The sequence below is a fragment of the Chiloscyllium plagiosum genome, chromosome 21, assembly GCF_004010195.1.
Source record: "Chiloscyllium plagiosum isolate BGI_BamShark_2017 chromosome 21, ASM401019v2, whole genome shotgun sequence".
NCBI classification, from domain to species: domain Eukaryota; kingdom Metazoa; phylum Chordata; class Chondrichthyes; order Orectolobiformes; family Hemiscylliidae; genus Chiloscyllium; species Chiloscyllium plagiosum.
In genome coordinates, this window is record NC_057730.1 from 41,225,983 (window position 1) to 41,244,980 (window position 18,998).

The 18,998-nt window shown below is 38.6% G+C and overlaps 2 protein-coding genes across 2 annotated transcripts in view; one reads left to right on the forward strand and one right to left on the reverse strand.

Annotated features, from left to right (window-relative positions):
* The window catches only part of LOC122560789 (uncharacterized protein C7orf50 homolog), a 403,958-nt gene that overhangs the window by 296,127 nt on the left and 88,833 nt on the right, over positions 1 to 18,998 (reverse strand). The window lies entirely within an intron of this gene.
* On the forward strand, positions 15,505 to 16,578 carry gper1 (G protein-coupled estrogen receptor 1). Its single transcript, XM_043711049.1, has one exon. The coding sequence runs from the start codon at positions 15,505 to 15,507 to the stop codon at positions 16,576 to 16,578; it is 1,074 nt and encodes a 357-aa protein (XP_043566984.1).

Consider the following 18,998-nt stretch of genomic DNA (forward strand, 5'->3'; position numbering starts at 1 on the left):
CCTATCACCTTCATCCCCTCCCCCACTCACCTATTGTACTCTATGCTACTTTCTCCGCATCCCCACCCTCCTCTAGCTTATCTCTCCACCCTTCAGGCTCTCTGCCTTTATTCCTGAAGGGCTTTTGCCTGAAACGTCACTTTTACTGCTCCTCAGATGCTGCCTGAACTGCTGTGCTCTTCCAGCACCACTAATCCTGAATCTGGTTTCCAGCATTGCAGTCATTGTTTTTACCTAGCCAGAAAAGTAAATAACAAGTGTGTGGAAAAAGTCTTAATTGATATATTTATGTATTTGCCATTTCTAACCTGTTGTGCTAAACACATATGAAACTTCCGTTGACTAGTAGCAAGGTATGATTTGAAAGGACACACAACATTTTTAATTCCACCTTCAAATTCGAGGCTGTTGTTCAAGTATGTTAATAATATTTACAATTACCGGGTCTTGTCAAGTTACAAGCTTTCTTAATTTAAATATCATACTATGGTATATTACACTGCCATGACCTATCTGAATGGCGGAGCAGATTTGATCAGCAGAATGCTTACTTCTGCTCCTATAGCTTATGGTCTTATAGACCACTTGTCCAATTATTGTCAGCATTTTGTGAAATTAAACAGCTCATAAAACTCTTGAATAATAAAGCTTAATAAAGCCCTTGCCAATTAATTCTAACAATTAAATGTATGCATGCGTAAGTGTGTGCCCAGTGGCAGTTTCAGTTGATGGGACACTGGCGTCACTTCAGATCATGTGTTGACTCAGTACTTCTCAATCAGAGTTTGTTTTTATTAATTCAGAGAATATGAGCTCTACTGGCTAGGCATTCCGATTGCCTAGACAGCAAGTAAGAGTCAACAAAGTTGCAGTGGGTCTGGAGTCACACATAGGCCAGACTAGGTAAGGACAGCAGATTGTCTTTCCTAAGTATTAGTGGCATTAGGTTTTTACAATAATTGACAGTGGGTGAGTTACCTTTTTTTTACATTTCCAGATTTATTTTTACATTGAATCCAAACATCTGCCATGGTGGGATTTGAGCCTGTGTCTCCAAAACCTTAATGTAGGATTCTAGATTACCAGTCCACCGACATTAGCACTATGGCACCATCTCTCAACTGGGCTGTTGTGAGGTAGAGAACGAATGGAGGGGGAAGTTGTGGAGAAATGGAGGGGGGAACCCAAGAAGCCGTGGAAATAAACAAGGAAGTCCCTTTCTCAAATTACGATTACTTTGTAGAATCAAAATTTTAGAAATGCATAGTATATGTGAGTAAGGCACTACTTTGTCCTTTCAGCTCTTGTAACCCAGCTTCAAAATTAACTTAAATTGTTAAGATAAATGTGTTGGTCTACTTGCTACAAAATGAGTTGAGAAAGGGCTCAACCTCATCTCCAGTGGAAGGAGAGCCTACTGTACAGATTTCATTTGACAGCAACATGTAGTTAGACCCTCATCTAAAAGTACTCCATACTGCTTGGGGACTCAAAGTCTAAAACAAGAACTGTTATGTTTCTCCAGTACTGACATGTTTCAATTTGAGAGAAGCTTTCGAATCACCAGAGAATATAAGTGTTTAAAAAGTAATTGCAATTTGTGTTGGACTGAGGTTATAAACAGAAAAGGAACTATTTGTTAAAAGTAACAATTAGATTTTTTTTAGAGCAATCACATTTTGACTTTATGTACTGTCTGATGGTTTATAGAGCAGTAAGAGGTTTGATGAAAATCCTGGATTAGATCTCCAGTGACTGTGCACACTGGGAAGATTCAGGTCAGATCCTGGCCTTGAATTCATCCAGGACAATGGTACTACAGTTGGTCAGGGTGCTCCAGAAAGAAAGAACTGTTCGATATTGAAGTGTTATGACCCCTGGATGCCCCAAAGCACGATGCAATTAATGAAGTTCTTCTGGAGCTTAAGAAACATACTTGCATCTAACTTACAAACAGAAAGTTCCCACAAACAGCAGTTTGATAATGCTGAGATGATTTATTCTTAGTGACATTAGCTGAGAGATAAACAATGTCTATGACAATTGGAAGAACTCTGTCCTCTTCTTTGTGGTTTCATGGGATTGTTTATGTTCACCTTGTGATAATGCCTTTAAAAATGTTATTTTGTCTTGAGGTTTTTTTTGAAGAGAGATTGTAAAGGCTGAAAAGTCTAGAATGCCTTTAGACTTTTTTTAAAAAGCAATTTAACAATGGAAGGGGACTGGCTAGTTCTCCCAGTTTAGAGTTTTCTAGTTTTTTTATTTAGCTGTGGTAGTCACAAGATTTTGGAGTGCAGAAGGGGTGCAATCTTCAGTAAATGATTCCTAACTGACTTTCTTTGAAATCTCTCTGGATGTTGTTCCCTCCTGCCTGTAAGAACCTGTGAAATTTATCTTTTTGCCAAGGGCTATGTTTATGGGATTTTACTATATTGGAACAGTTAATTAGTCAAGTTGCTGTATCTGGTTGGTTAAGTTTTCCAGTAAAGTTATTCTAAATTCCACTTTCTTTTGTTCCTGTTTCAACTATAGCATTTAAATAAATTGTTTTTCTGAGTGGTTTGACCAGTTGCATCATGCCTGAAACACCCACTTCATATCTACCTGTAAAATTTAAAAAAAAAATTATGGTCTAGGCTACCTTCTTAAAATATTGTGAGGGGGTCTGGCCTGGTTCATAACAGATTTAGGTCTCTTGTCAGGATAATTCTACAACTCCAATTTGGGTTTAGGGTTCTTGGACTCAAAGGCAGCGAGTGTTAGAGCCTTTTGTTTTGGATGTTGAATTTGGCTGGTTTAAACAGTGCTTTGTGTAGTGATGGCTCTTTCAGTCACTAAGAGTTTTCTGGGAATAGAAGGAGTGACTTCAGTGGCTTTACAAAAAGTCAGCAAGGCAAAGCTGTTGGAATTGACAGACAAGCTAGAGTTGGGGTTGCTTTTGTGAGAAAAGGAGGTAATTACAGCAATAGCTCAACATTTAAATTTGCTGGAAATGCCATCGGAATCTTTGGAAATGGCTAGAATTCAATTGCTTGAACATAAAAAGGAACTGAAACAGTTTTAATTATGATTAAAAGCAGAGGAAAGAGAAAAAGAAAGTATAGCCTTGTCAGAACAAAAAGGAAAGGAAAGAATAGTCCTAACAGAACAAAAAGGAGAGGAAGGCTCTAACAGAAAAAAGGGAGAAAGAGAGAGAAGAAAAGCAGAGAGAGAGTTTGAACTTCAGAAGTTGGCAATTAGACAGGAAAGTCGACTTAAAAGGACGGAGGTGAAGGCTTAGTGAGAAGGATGGTGAGGGTGAGCAAAACCATCATAGCCAAAGGTCTGGTGGGGATCTGTTTAAATATAGCCAAGCATTACCTAATTTTGATGAGGTGGATGTAGAGTTCATCATTTCATTTGAGGAAGTGGCTAAACAAATGAAGTGGCTGGTGACCATGTTGGTTTGTTGATCCAGAAAAGTTGGTAGGTACAGCTCGCGAAATAGTTGCATCACGATCACAGAAGGTATCTGGGAAGTATGAGGACATGAAGAAAGTGCATATGAGCCTTTGCCAGAAGCCTACAGACTTAGCCCTAGCAACCTCAGGAGTGACCCTGGTCAAACATACAGTGAGTTTGAAAGGATCAAACAAAATGATTTTCGTAGGTCAAAAAGGGCATTAAAAATAGATCTTACAGAGATGATTATTTTGGAGGAGTTCAAAAATTCACCTCCTGCTGTTGTGAGAACTCGTGTGGAACAGCAGACAGTTTAACTGCAAGATAAGCAGCTGAAATGGATGATTATTAGGAGTTAGTTCATAAAATAAAGTTTGGCTTCTGACATAATTTCAATCCATGAGGGGTAGAAATTGAGAAAAACAGAAATCCTCATGTGGTAAGGGAAAAGTAGATCTCAGTGAAGATAATACAGATAGATTACTAAAGGGTAAAAATGAAACCCATTGGGGGGGGGAGAAGAGAAGTAAAAAGGCTCAGGTGTTTTCACTGCAATAAAGCAGGCCACATGAAGTCACATAATTGGTGGCTTAGAAAAAACACTGGGAAGACAGATTAGGAAAACAGGATAAGCTAGTGAGTTTTGTTAAAATGGTAAAGGAAAGCATAGTGGAGGTGAAAAAGCTGGACCAGAATGTACAGCCTGGTCAGAGGTTGGTTAAGAAGGAAGTACCAGAACTTCTTAAACCATTTGTTTGCGAACTTAAGGTTTACTCACATTAGCCAGGAGCAGCAGGTAAAGAAGTTACAGTATTAAGAGATATGGGATCTTGTCAATCTTTGATGCTGAGAGATGAAGGTATGTGCAATTCAGAAGGACTACTGCCAGACAAAGTCTTTATACGTGGAATTCATGGTGAGACGAGAAGTGCTCCATTACGTCGGGTGAGGTTGGAGTGTCCAATGAAAAATGGAGGAGTACTGGAGAAACTCTCAGCTCCAGGAAAACAATTTGTCCTTGGTAACGATATAGCTGGATCCCAGGTAGGATTGCTGCCTACTGTGGTTGAAAACCAGTAGAAAATCAGGCAACTGAAGTATTAAAGGAAGCAAATCCTGGGATTTTTCCTGACTGCATGATAACAAGGTGACAAAGCCACTAATTGAAACAAGAGGAGAAATCAAAGAATACAGATAAAGAAGCTGAAGCAGAATTAACAGAGACCATGTTTGATCGAATGAGTGAGAAAAAACAAGAACGGGTGGAGAACAAAGTGGACATTTTCAGTTTAAAGAAATTAACTGAGTTACAATAGAAAGATGAAAAACTGAAGCAATATTAGCAAAAAGCAAACACAGAAGATATATCTAACTGTATTCCCAAATGTCATTCATTATCTTAAAAATGATGTTTCATTGAGGAAATGGAAACAATCACATATTCAGGTGGATGAGAAATGGGCAGACGTTCATCAAGTTGTATTACCAGTGAGTTATAGAAAGGTGGTGATGCGGGTAGCACATGAATTAACAGTAGCCGGTCATTTAGAAGTAAGAAAAACTCAAGCCAAAATACACAAACACTTTTACTGGTCTGAACTGCACAAGGATGTAGCTGACTTTTGCCAGACATGTCATACGTGTCAGGTAATTGGAAAACCTCAGGCAGTATTAAAATCAGCACCTTTATTACTCATAACCAGCACTTGAGGAACCTTTTACAAGGGTCTTAATTGATTGCGTATGATCCTTACATAAAAGAAAAGTGGGAATCAGTATTTGTTAACAATAATGGACGTATGCATGAAATTCCCAGAGGCCATTCCAATATATACGATCACAGGTAAAAGGATTGCAGAAGAGTTGCTCAAATTTTTCAGAGATACAATCAGATGAAGGGTCAAATTTTATATCAAAATTATTGAGGCAAGTTATGGATAGTTTAGGAATAAAACAATTCAAATCTACTGCATACCATCCGGAATCGCAGGGAGCATTAGAAAGGTGGCATCAAACTTTAAAAACCATGTTTAGGGATTATAGTCAAGACTATCCAGATGATTGGAATAAAGGAATTCTGTTTGTACTTTTTGCCGTTAGGGATGACTAAACGAATTGACCAAACTCAGTCCATTCAAATTAGTTTTAGGCATGAGGTGAGAAGACCACTAAAATTATTTCAGGAGAAATTGGTGAGTAGAGTTGGCTAGACAGCATTTAAAAGTATCACAGCACATGATGAAACAGGAAGCAGCCAAGAAATGGCTGTCTATCAGCTTTGTCTATCTTGCTGTTTATGCAGTTTGGCAATTGTCCTGTTTGGTAACTTCACCAGGTTGACACCTCATTTACAGGTACGCCTGATGCTGCTCCTGGTATGCCCTCCTGCACTCTCAATTGAGCCCCTTGCTTGATGGTAAGGGGTGAATGGAGGATATGCCAGGCTATGAGTTTGCAGATTGTGCTGGAGTACAGTTCTGCTGCTGTTGATGGCCCATAGTGCCTCATGGATGCCCAATATTGAGCTGCTAGTTCAGTTTTGTCTGTCCCATTTAGCACGGTGATAGTGCCACACAACACAATGGAGGTTATTCTCAATGTGAAGGTGGGACTTTGTCTCCTCAAGGACAGTGTGATGGTCACTTCAACCATGGACAGATGCATCTGCAGCTGGCAGATTAGTAAGGATGAGGTCAAGTATGTTTTTTTCCTCTTGTTGGTTCCTTCACCACCTGCCACAGACCCAGTCTAGCAGTCATATCTTTTAGGACCTGACCAGCTCGATCAGTAGTGCTGTTGCAGAGCTAATCTTGGTGGTGGACATTGAAATCCCCCACCCAGAGTACATTTTGTGCCCTTGCCACCTTCAGTGTTCCTCCAAATGTTGTTCAACATGGAGGAGTAATGATTCATCAGCCGAAGGAGGACGGTACATGGTAACCAGTAAGAGGTTTCTTGCCCATGTTTAATCTGAAGCCATGAGACTTCATGGGGTCTGGAGTCAATGTCAAGGACTCCCAGGGCAACTCCCTCCCGACTGTATACCACTGTGCTGCCACCTCTGCTGGGTCTGTTCTGTGAGTGGGACAGGACATATCCAGGGATGGTAATGGTGGTGTCTGGGGTGTTAATTGTAAGGTACAATTCCATAAGAATGACTATGTCAGGCTTTTGCTTGACTAGTCTGTGAGACAGCTCTCCTAATTTCAGCACTAGCCCCAAAATGTTGGGGAGGAGGACTTTGCTGTTTGTGTTTTTACTGTTGTCGATGCCAGGTAGTCTGTCCAGTTCCATTTCTTTGTTGTGATTTTCTACATATTGATACAACTGAGTGGCTTGCTAGGCCCTTTCAGAGGGCAGTGGAGAGTCAACCTCATTGTTTTATGCCAGACGAGGTAAGGATGGCAGATTTCTTCGCTAAAAGACATTAATGAACCAGGTGGGTTTTTCTGACATTGACAATAGTTTCATGGTCATCAGTTGATTCTTAATTCCAGATTTTATTTATTGAAATCAAATTCCATCATCTGCCGTATCGGGATTCAAACCCAGTACATTATTCTGAGCTTCTGGATTAATAGTCGAGCGATAATATCGCTAGGCCATCACCTTCCCCTAAGCGATCCCAAAACTAACAGATCAGATCTAAGCCCTGGAGTATTTTCACATCCTGTCGTGAATGGTGATGGACAATTCAACAACTCACTGGAGGAGGCGACTCCACAAATATCCCCATCCTCAATGGTGGAGAAGCCCAGCACATCAGTTCAAAAGATAAGGCATTCGTAACAATCTTCAGTCAGAAGTGCCAAGTAGATGATCTGTCTCGGGCTCCTCTAGTGGTCCTCAGCATCACAGGTACCAGTCTCTAGCCAATTCGATTCACTCCACATAATATCAAGAAACAGCTGGAGGCACTCAATATTGCAAAGGCAACGGGCCCTAATAACATTCCGGCAATAGTCCTGCAGAAGTGTGCTCCAGAACTTGATGCTCCCCTAGCCAAGCTATTCCAGTACAGTTACAACACTAACATCTACCCAACAATGTGGAAAACAGTTATGTCCTGTCCACAAAAAACAAGACAAATCCAACCTGGCCAATTAGTCTACTCTCCATCATTAATAAAGTGATAGAAGGGGTTATCAACAATGCTATCAAGCAGCACCTGCTCAGCAACAACCTGCTCAGTGACGCCCAGTTTGGGTTTCGCCTGGATCACTCAGCTCCTGATCTCATTACAGACTTGGTTCAAATATGGACAAAAGAGCTGAATTCCAGAGGTGAGGTGAGAGTGAAAGCCTTTGACATCAAGGCCACATTTGACTGAGTATGGTACAAAGGCGTCGTGGCAAAACTGGAATAAATGTGTATTAGGGGGCAAAGACTCCGCTGGTTAGAGTCATATCTGGCACAAAGGAAAATGGTTGTGGTTAAGAGTCAGTCATCTCAGCTCCAGGACATCTCTGCAGGAATCTCTTAGGGTGGTGTTCTAGGCCCAACAATCTTCAGCTGCTTCATCAATGACCTTCCCTCTGTCATAAGGTCAGAAGTGGGGATGTTCGTCGATGATTGCACAGTGCTCAGCATCATTTGCGATTCCTCAGATACTGAAGCAGTCCATGCTCAAACGCAATAAGATCTGGACAATATCCAGGCTTGGGCCAATAAGTGGCAAGTAACATTCGCGCACAAATGCCAGACAATGACCATCTCCAATAAGATATACTCTAACTACCTTCTCTTTTCACTCAATAGTATTGCCATTACTGAACCCCCCACTGTTAACATCCTTGGGGTTACCATTGACCAGAAACTCAACTGGACTCACCACATAAACACAGTGGCTACAAGAGCAAGACTAGGGATACTGCAGCGAGTAACTCATCTCCTGACACCCCAAAGTCTATCTACCATTTACAAGGCACAAGTCAGGAGGGTGATGGAATAGTCCCCACATGTCTGAATGGGTGCAGCTCCAACAACACTCAAGGAGCTTGACACCATCCAGGACAAAGCAACCAGCTTGATTGGCACCACATCTACAAACATTCAATCCCTCCACCACTGGTGCTCAGTAGCTGCAGTGTGTACTACTTACAAGATGCACTGCAGATATTCAGCAAAGATCTTTAGACAGCACCTTCCAAACCCATGACCACTTTCATCTGGAAGGACAAGGGCAGCAGGTACTTAGGAATCTGCAAGTTCGCCTCCAAGCTACTCACCATCTTGACTTGGATCTATACCGCCATTCCCTCACAGTCGTTGGACCAAACTCTTGGAATTCCCTCCCTCCCAACATTGTAGATCAATCCACAGCAAGTGGAAAGCAGCGATTCAAAAAGGCTCACTACCACCTTTTCATGGGCAAATAGGGACGGGTTATCAATGCTGGCCAGCCAGAGACGCCCAAGTCCCACAAATGAATTTTTAAAAAATTCCAAAATTCGCAATTTTGCTAATGGAAAGTGCTAGTATTACATCCAGTGATAGGTGAACCTTTAAAAGCAAGGTTTAGTGAACCTTATCAAATTGAAAGGAGCTTGAGTGAGGTGAATTAGTTGATCAGGACTCCAGCTCGAAAGAAATCTCACGAAATGTGCCATGTGAATTTGCTCAAAAGATAATTTGATAAGGGAAAGAAAGCAAAAGAAAAATGTGTTACTGGTTAGAATACAGAGTGAAGAACCAAATTCAGAGGATTCTGAATTGGATATTCCTCAAATTAAAATAAGGAAGTTCTCAAATATTAGGATAAATTATTGAGTTACCTTCCAACTTAAAACTGAAATGCCCTGACAGAGTTATTACTATAGCATGGGATGATATGTGGGAATAAGCTGGGAAGTACTAATTTAATTATGCATGATGTAGATGTAGAAAATGCTTTTCCAATTAAGCAACATCCTTATAGACTTAACCCCACATTGTTGGCACATGTTCAAAAAGAGATTGAACACATTCTTCAAGACAACATAATTGACTCTAGCTCACCCATAACAATAGTGCCAAAACTGGATGGTACCCAACGATTGCATGTAGACTATCACAAAATCAAAGCAGTTACAAAATCTGATTCACATCCAAACCCATGTTTGGAAGACTGTATTGAGAAGGTGGGACGAGCAATTTATATTTCTCAGATGGACTTACTCAGAATACTGGTAGGTATCTTAATCCAAAAGAGCAAAGACAATTTTGGCTTTCATAACAGCAAATGGACTATATCAATTTAAAGTCATAGCATTTGATATAAAACATATGCCAGCCAGATTTCAACCAATTAAGTAAATTCTGGAATACCCAATTGTGTGGCATACATTGATAATCTGAAGAGTTTTAGCCACACATGGAAGGTTTATTTGCAGCATCTATTGGAATTATTCCATCAACTTTCAGGAGGCAGGCTTGGTGATAAACCAATAAGAAGTCAATTCACCAAGTAATGTTCCTGCGTCACGTGATTGGTCATGAACAGATGGCCTCATGAAAAGGAAAAAAAAGGTTTCTGGGGAGTTTCCCATACCATCAACAAAGACAACAGTACTACAATTCCGGGGATTGAGTGGGTTTATTGGAAGTTCATATCAAATTTTAAAAGTGTGGTTGCTCCACTGACTGAATTATTGAAGAAGTGCAGAAAATTTCAGTGGATAGCAGACTGCCAGAAGGTACTTGACAGCTTGAAAGCTGTGTTAATCACTGCCCCAGTATTAGCCACACCTAATTACACAAAGCCATTCAAGCTTGCTATTGGTGTAAATGATGTGGGTGTCAGTGCTGTATTCTTACAAGAAGATAATGAGAAGATAGAAAGAGCTATCGAGCATTTCTCCAGGAAACTGAATATTCATCAACAGGGATATTCCACAATTGAGAAGGAGATCTTGAGCTTAGTGTTGGCATTACAACAATGCATCTGAGACAACTGTACATATGATTGTAACCAATGAAACTTGTAAGAGTCTAAGTTACATGCAGACGTCTCTGGAGTGGAAATTGAACACAGAATCTCTGATTTAGAGCTGCCAGTTGTGTCTTGGCTGATATTGATGGTTGAACGGTAGTGAGATTATGAGGAAATGGTCAATATTCCTGCTTCTGCATGTCTCTAGCAAGTGAAATTGTGAGCTGCTAACCCAGTTTATCAAACATATCAAACCAAAACATAAGGTTAAATATGCTTTTCTTGCCAATCTTTTTTTTTTCTGATTTAGATTCTCTACAGTGTGGAAACAGGCCCTTTGGCCCAACAAGTCCACGCTGACCCTCCGAAGAGTAACCCACCCAGACCCATTTCCTTCTGACTAACATATCAAACCCATGGGCAATTTAGATTAGATTAGATTAGATCAGATTACTTACAGTGTGGAAACAGGCCCTTCGGCCAATTCACCTGATCTGCACATGTATTTTAATTCATTCACATAAGTTGGAAAGAAGTTTGAAAACAGTGGATACTGATAGAAGGTTGCAGGTTATTTCCACTACCTCTTTTTAAAAACACCATCATTGTTCTGGGCAGTCTTCTTACCTCAGCTAATACCAGAAACAAAATGTCTGGTTGTTGGCATTTGCAGAACCTGTGCATAAAGTAACTTCCAGCATTGTTGCAGTGCTGACATTCGAAAAACAATCAACAGTAAAGAACTGATGTAGTGTTTTCACAAAAGTACAAAGTATGAAGTATGTATGTATAATTCAGTAAAGCAAGGCAGCAATCACCTATAATTAAAGAGAGTACTGCTTCATGAATAAAGCAGATGAAAAATATATTGCAATCTCACACTTTAAGCCAAACTACAAAAAACATCACCATCATAGTGTGAGGCTTGACATTTTCACATGATCCATTAACCTTCTTCCCTAATGCAAGCTTCCTGATCAGATCTTGGCCATTGCATTTGTCAGAAGATACAGACATTAATATGTCACTACCTATGCAACTAAAATGACTCACTGAATAAAAGGTAAATCTCCTGAATTTGCTTTTGTATTTATTGCTGATTATTCCATATTTAAGGCACCCATTCTCCCAAAATTGGAAACATGTTCCTAGTGAGAAAACCTTTTGGTTCAGATTGATTTTTGAATCATAATCAGCACAATCTCCCTCCTGCTGCTAATTTGATTTCACACACGTCTTGCCACAAACCTGACTCTGACTGGGTCAGACAATCGTGACTAAACGTTTCACTCCAGTGACGTGGACCCTGAATCCAGGCTCAATAGAAAAGAGGTCTGGGAAATTAGTAATGGGGAATAAGGAGCTGATAGATGACTTGAACAAATATCTTGCATTATCTTCACAACGTAAGACCCAAGTAACATTCCAGAAATAGTTGTAAATCAAGAATTGAAAAGGAGAGAGGAATTCAAGAAAATAACAATTACCAGGTAAGTAGTACTGAGTAAATTGTTGGAACTGAGAGTTGGTAAATCCTTGGTTCCTGATGGATTTCACCAAAGGGGTATTATAAGAAGTAGCCAGTGAGATAATGAGATTACTAAAGTTTACTAAACTGCATTGAATTAAGATAATCAAAAGACCAAAGCAAGAATTCAGAAGATTTTTTCTTTGCTTGTGATTGAAATAAAAACTGTGTTGGGAGAAGAATCCTCAAAAGATCTTTTTTAAATGTGGATGAATATTTCAATATGTAAAATCTGGAATGGCAATGGAATAAAGCTCAGGGAACAGCTCTTAAAATTTAGTAAAATTTAAACTGATTATATAGCACAAAAGGAGTTCATTAAGGCTCACTGTAGCTGTGTCAGCTCTTGAAAATAACTATCCAATTAAATCTGTTACGCTTAGGAAAAGAATTGCGAGGTTGTGTGACCAAATCCTTTTTGAAAGTCACTACTGAATCTGCCCCCTACACCCTTTCACGGGGTGAGTTGTGGAATTACAATCTATAGTAATACTGATTATTCCAAATAGTAATAAACATAAATCAAGATCTGTTGTTTCTTTCTGGTGCAGCAACCTTGAATAGGCTATGGATTTCATAATGATAGGATTCTTGCAAAAAAAAAAATTACCATCTGCTATGATTAGGTAACTTAGTTCAAGACTAAATTATGATAGATATTTTGTTTAAGAGCATCATGAAAACGTGTTATCAAATCACAGTTAACAATATATTGACAGTTTAAATGAAATTCCTAACACCCCTTGCTTTGAGGTGGAAAATCATGGGTTCATACTAGACTGAAAAACAGAATCAAGGCTAACCAAAAAATGGTGGTCCAACTAGATTCAAACAATTTCAATTCATTATTCAAACCCACAAATGCAGTTTTCTGAAGAGTCCAGTCACCATTTATATTTTGGCCAAACACCATGAAAACAAATGCACAAAACAAATATCCTTTGCTGTTTGCAGGCTATTGTGCACAAGTTGTATTGTGCACAACTGTAGGATGCTCACTGGGAGTTTGTGGTCTGATCGGATTTACATCATGTTCTTTGGAGGAGGCATCAGAAGCCCCTTCAGATGATTTTTTTTTTACAACTGATCTGGTTTCCTTCATTGGTTCCTTACTTCACAGAGACTGCACTCCTTTAAAAAAGGCATGGTTGGAAAGCACTTTGAGTACTATGGTTTTCTTACATTGTAAAAATAGAAGTGATACATTTGTAACGCATCAACATAATATCCTTAATGTAGTAAAATAATCCAAGGTACTTCATGGGAGCCCAAGTAGTTAAATATTTCTGGACATAAGACTGGAGACATTGGGACAGGTGACAAAAAGTTTGGTCAAAGGTACTATATAGGTCTTAGATAGACTTCAAGGAGGAGAGTGTGAAGAAAGGATACAGTAGGTGTTCTAATGGTTTAGGAAATTGAAAGCAGTCACCAAAAGTGGGGATGAATGCAAGTGGGATTATATATAAAAGTCAGAATAGCAGAGGTTACTAGAGGTGGAGCAATTACAGAGATTTGGAAGGATGTCATGCAGTGGTTATAAAATCAATACTTTCACAAAATACAATAATGTCTCATAGAATGGAAATGGACATCTAAGCCCCTACTGGTGACTCTTCAAGTTGATAAATTAAAATTTCAGCATCAAAAGTATTAGAAATGTGCAGTACAGCAACAAACTAGGAAAGCCAAACAACATATCATTAAATGGTGGTTAGAAAAATAAAGTTTTCAATAAATGTCTTCAGCTCATTGATGTGTGATTTTGTTTCCTAGTTACAACTCAAGAATACATTTTGAAAATGAGACTTCTCCAAAATAATTTCTCACAAGAAGCAATTATGTGGAATTTGTAGTTTTCAGTTAGACTGACACAAAGGTGAATGATGATTAATTAGACTTTTTTTTAAGAAAGGTGCTGAATAACTTTGATTATGTTACTATCAACCTGTGTGTTGCAATCCTGAGGAAATCATTCCTTACTCCAGACCATACACAACAATTGCAACCAAGCAAGAAATCTTCCAGCTTCTTAGATTCACTCGTTAAACTCTCCAGTAGATACAGGTCTTGCAAATTCCTGCAACAAATTCTTTATGGCCTTCACTGTGCTTTTACACAGAGATGCAATTACTTCATGTAAATACAATACAATTTTACCAAAAGGCAACCCTCATACCCTGCACTTTTATTTCCTATTTGAATTTGTGTTAAGATTCCACTGCTTATGAAAGGAAGACATGATTTGTTTTTTTTAAGCTACGAATGTCTGCACATCATCAGTTTGCTTTTTCATAATTTTGTGCTATACTGACATAAATAATGCCATACCCTAGTTTAAGATGACAAGCTAATCTCCACACTACTGCAGGAGCTTTCAGAGTATTAATTAGCTTAAAAGAAAACTCTGATTTTAAGCAGCTATGTCTTAACTCTTTATTGAAACTCTTCTTCAGTACTGAGCGGTAATTAACAGAAATGTCAGAAGCAAACATAATTGTGTTGCAATTATGTTTACAAATATAATTTTAATCTTCAAGTTATTTTTCATCTCAATAGATTATGCCACAATTTAAGTGCTAAACAGAAACATGTTACCTCCAAACTGATATTTACAGTAAACATTGATTAACTTTCCTTCCTTAATGAACATGTCCAAACTAAGCCCAACTAACATGAGTTATATAACTGTTGTCTTATTGTTGGAGATGCATCTACAAATTTCAATATTAGGTTCTGACCTTGCTTTGAACTTCTCTGCTGTGCACATCACAGTGTCTGAATTTTATTCAAGTACATGAAGTGGTACATTATTATTCATTCAGTTTGCCAATATAATTAGATAGTATGTTTTTAACAAATGTCAAAATGCATGTATAGATTAACCTTCACTCAATAGAAAAAGATTTTCAATCACATATTAAAATATTCCCCTTTGATGAGGAACTGTCTTATTGTGTGTACAAAATATATTGATCCATATTTACTTCTCTCCTTCACATTTCTCTTAACTGTAGGATGCTCACTGGGAGTTTGTGGTCTGATCGGATTTACAGCCAGTTATCGATTGGAAGCTTAAAGGTTTCAGCTCACCAAACAAGTGAGATGCAGTCACCACTGGACCTGCTTAATCAAAACACCAATGCCTGATGTTAGAACTTGACCACCTCAGGCAAATGCAAGTATCTGGTCTGAATTTCTTATCTGGCAGCCCGAGTGCTTGGCCTCAACTATTAAGAACAGCAATCTGCAGTCAAAGGGCAGAAAAGCAACCAGTGCACAAGCAGACACACACAGCTTTCCAGTACCCAAGTCTTAACTTTCTTCAATGTGTACTGATAAATGTGTAAACTTTCCCGAATGAAGGCCAGAGAGATGCGTGTTGAACTGAAGGTGACTAAAACTACATCTATTGACCAAAACCACAATGCCACTGCAGGATCCAAGTTGTGTTCCACTGGATTCTCCAAACAGCAGATAAAGTATGGCAGATGCATTTTTGACACATTGGGTCGAATTGACTGAATGCATCAATGTAAACAAGTGTAAATACTTAAAACACCAAAGCATTACTTCTGGATCATTCAAAACATAATTTTTGAAACATTTACTACGGCCTTTGATGATGGAATTGCAACTAGTATCACAATTATTACTATTTTCTAATGAAAGTGAACTAAATGAATCCAGTTACTGTAATGAAACCTTACACTGTAGCTATGTAACAGAAAACCAAAGTGACAGCCATTTTTACAGTATCAGCCTCTTTCTATCTTGCTTGTATACAGTTTTTCTATTTCCCATAGGCTTCATTGGGAATGGATTAATCCTGGTTGTAAACTTGAATGATCATAAGAAAATGACCATCCCAGATGTCTATTTTGTAAACCTTGCCATAGCTGACCTGATCCTTGTAGCAGATTCGCTCATTGAGGTATTCAATCTGAATGACAAGTACTATGACATAGCCATTCTATGTACCTTCATGTCTCTGTTCCTGCAAATCAACATGTACAGCAGCATCTTCTTTCTCACATGGATGAGCATCGACCGGTACCTTGCCCTGGCACAGTCAATGAAATCTGGCACACTCCGAACCTTGCAGCATGCAAAGTGGAGCTGTAGCCTGATCTGGTTGACATCCATCCTGGCTGCAATGTTGCCATTTGCTGTGGTACAAGCACACCACACCGGGGAAGTTCACTTTTGCTTTGCAGATGTTACAGAGATTCAATGGTTGGAAGTAACTCTTGGATTTGTCATCCCATTCTTTATCATTGGACTCTGCTATTCACTGATTGTACGGATTCTCACAAAAGCCCAGAAACACAATCGTCTTTGGCCAAGACGTCAGAAGGCCCTTCGTATGATTGTTGTGGTTGTTCTGGTTTTCTTTATCTGTTGGTTACCTGAAAATGTTTTCATCAGTCTTCAGCTCCTACAAGGCACAAAGGATTCATCAGTTTCCTTCAAGAAATCAATGGGGCATTATTATCCGCTTACACGTCATATTGTCAACCTGGCTGCTTTTTCTAATAGTTGTCTGAATCCCATGATTTATAGCTTTCTTGGGGAAACATTCCGAGACAAGCTTCGCCTATACATGAAAAAGAAAGCAAATGTGTCTACAGTTTACCGGCTTTGCAACAACACTTTGAACTGGAACATTCCTGTAACCGCAGAGGAATCTTTTGCATAGTAGATGAAATCGTTAGAAACTAAAGTATTTAAGAGAAGGCCAAAAGTGCATTCAACTTTCTTTAATTATAACTTGCAGTTTGGAAAGCTGAAAGCAATGTTTCCAGAGCTGCCAACTTCAAAGTGAGTTGGTATAACCACAATAATGGAAATCAATTCCAAGATAATCAAAAGGCATTGGTTAAACATGTTTGGGATATAGATGGCAGCAACTTCTTTCTATGTTTGTCACATTCACCAAACTGTTTACTCATATGGAAACTATCAACTCGCACTTGTTCATGTTACTATTTAAGGCTTGTAGTTTAATGCAGAATTATATTTAATAAAGATATTAAAAGTCCACAAAATAAGTCCTCTCCTAATTTGGACAGAAAATGAAAAACACAATAATTTTATTAAATTTTGCATGGTTTGTAAAATAATTATACCATAATTTAAATATGTACATTCTACTTTAATTGTAATGATACAAACTAAGTTTGACAGTATATATGTTTAGTTTTCAAAAGTCTGTATTTGCTGATCAAGCATCACAACTTAACAGAAAAGCCTAAGGGGCAATAAAAATGTCAGTGTTTGTGACTGAAACGTTCATGGTGTTATCAAGGTGAGACATTCCAGCCAACAATCTAATGTCATACCAACACCAAATAACAATACTTCAAACTAAACCGAAAACATGGATGAGGAGTTCATGGATGGAAATCACTTAAAGTATTATAACTAATACTAGGGTGAACGGAGTTCAATTTTCAAGTAACCTCCCAGTGAAAGATAATTAAAATTGCTCAAAATAGATTTGGCTTTTGTAATTTATGAAGGAGAAAATAAGACAGATAGAATAAAAGAGAGAGGGTAAACAAAAATACAAGTGGGAGAACGTGGGTAACAGAAGAAAAAGAAAACGTGAGAGGAAAGGCAAAAAGAATTGAGAGAAAGGAAGGAAGTACCTACACAAATATGGTAACTTTTACAACCTCAGTATTTCCAAAATCATTTAAAGTATTTTGAGTATGCACTGTTCCAATAAAGGAAATGCAGCCTGTTTGCACCCAGAAGCTCCTCCAAACAGCAATATGTGAAATGATTAAATAATTTCTGCTGGAGAAGTAAAACCAGAAAATGAGAGTTCATCAACCTTAAATATTAATTTTGTTTTGCTATCCAAAATAATGCAGCTGAACTTACTGGGTATTTCCAGCTGTTTCTGTTTTTATTTCAGACTTGCTGCATATGACGTCTTTTGCATGCAATTGGATAAAGACAAAATACTGATGAGGAAACTAGGGAAAACTTCCTTTCCCTCTTCAAATAGTGCCATGGGAGATTTGATATCCACCTGAAAAAGCAGATGGCAGCTCAGTTCAGCATCTCCATAAAAGACTGTACCTCTTGACACTGCAGAACTCTCTTCAACTGCACACTCAAGTCTCTGGAGTGGTGTTTGAACCCATGACCTTCTGACACATTGAGCCACAACTTTCATATTTAACTGCTATGTATAAATTCCTATGAATATGAAAGAACTACAGCTTGACCAGAGAATTGTTCAATATTACCAGAATAAATAAGAATGTTTAGCAAAATCAATTTGAGATAAGTTACATTTTGACTTTAAAAACAAACAAATAAATTTGGAATGATATAAAGAACATAAAGTATCATGCATTTTTAAATCCAGAATTGCAAATCTAGCCTAGAGGATCACAATTCATATTAAGGTGTGGATCATTTAGGACCCAAATGAGAAAAATTTTCTTCACCTCGAGGACTGTATATATTGTACTCAGTAATGAGGTATATTCAAGACATGGGTAAATAGTTTTCTGCGTACTAAGATGTTTAAGAGAATGGGGAAAACATGGGAAGGTAGGTCTAAGTTAGAAAATTGCAAGTGATCTCAGTGGATGGCACAACAGCTGTAAAAGGCCAAATGGTCTACGCCAATTTCTACTTCTCATATTCTTAATAGAATCAACCTAACTCCTATCGTTATTCCTCATAATTGAAAAGTTTATGGTATATCTACATTCATGACAGAAACACAGAGCAAGCTGTACAACAGCATCATTATAAATTCCAGTGATAAAAGTTTTAGAACATAGAACATAGAAAAATACAGCGCAGTACAGGCCCTCTGGCCCTCGATGTTGCGCCGATCCAAGTCCACCTAACATACACTAGCCCACTATCCTCCATATGCCTATCCAATGCCCGTTTAAATGCCCATAAAGAGGGAGAGTCCACCATTGCTACTGGCAGGGCATTCACGACTCGCTGAGTAAAGAATCTACCCCTAACATCTGTCCTATACCTACCACCCCTTAATTTAAAGCTATGCCCCCTCGTAATAGCTGACTCCATACGTGGAAAAAGGTTCTCATGGTCAACCCTATCTAAACCCCTAATCATCTTGTA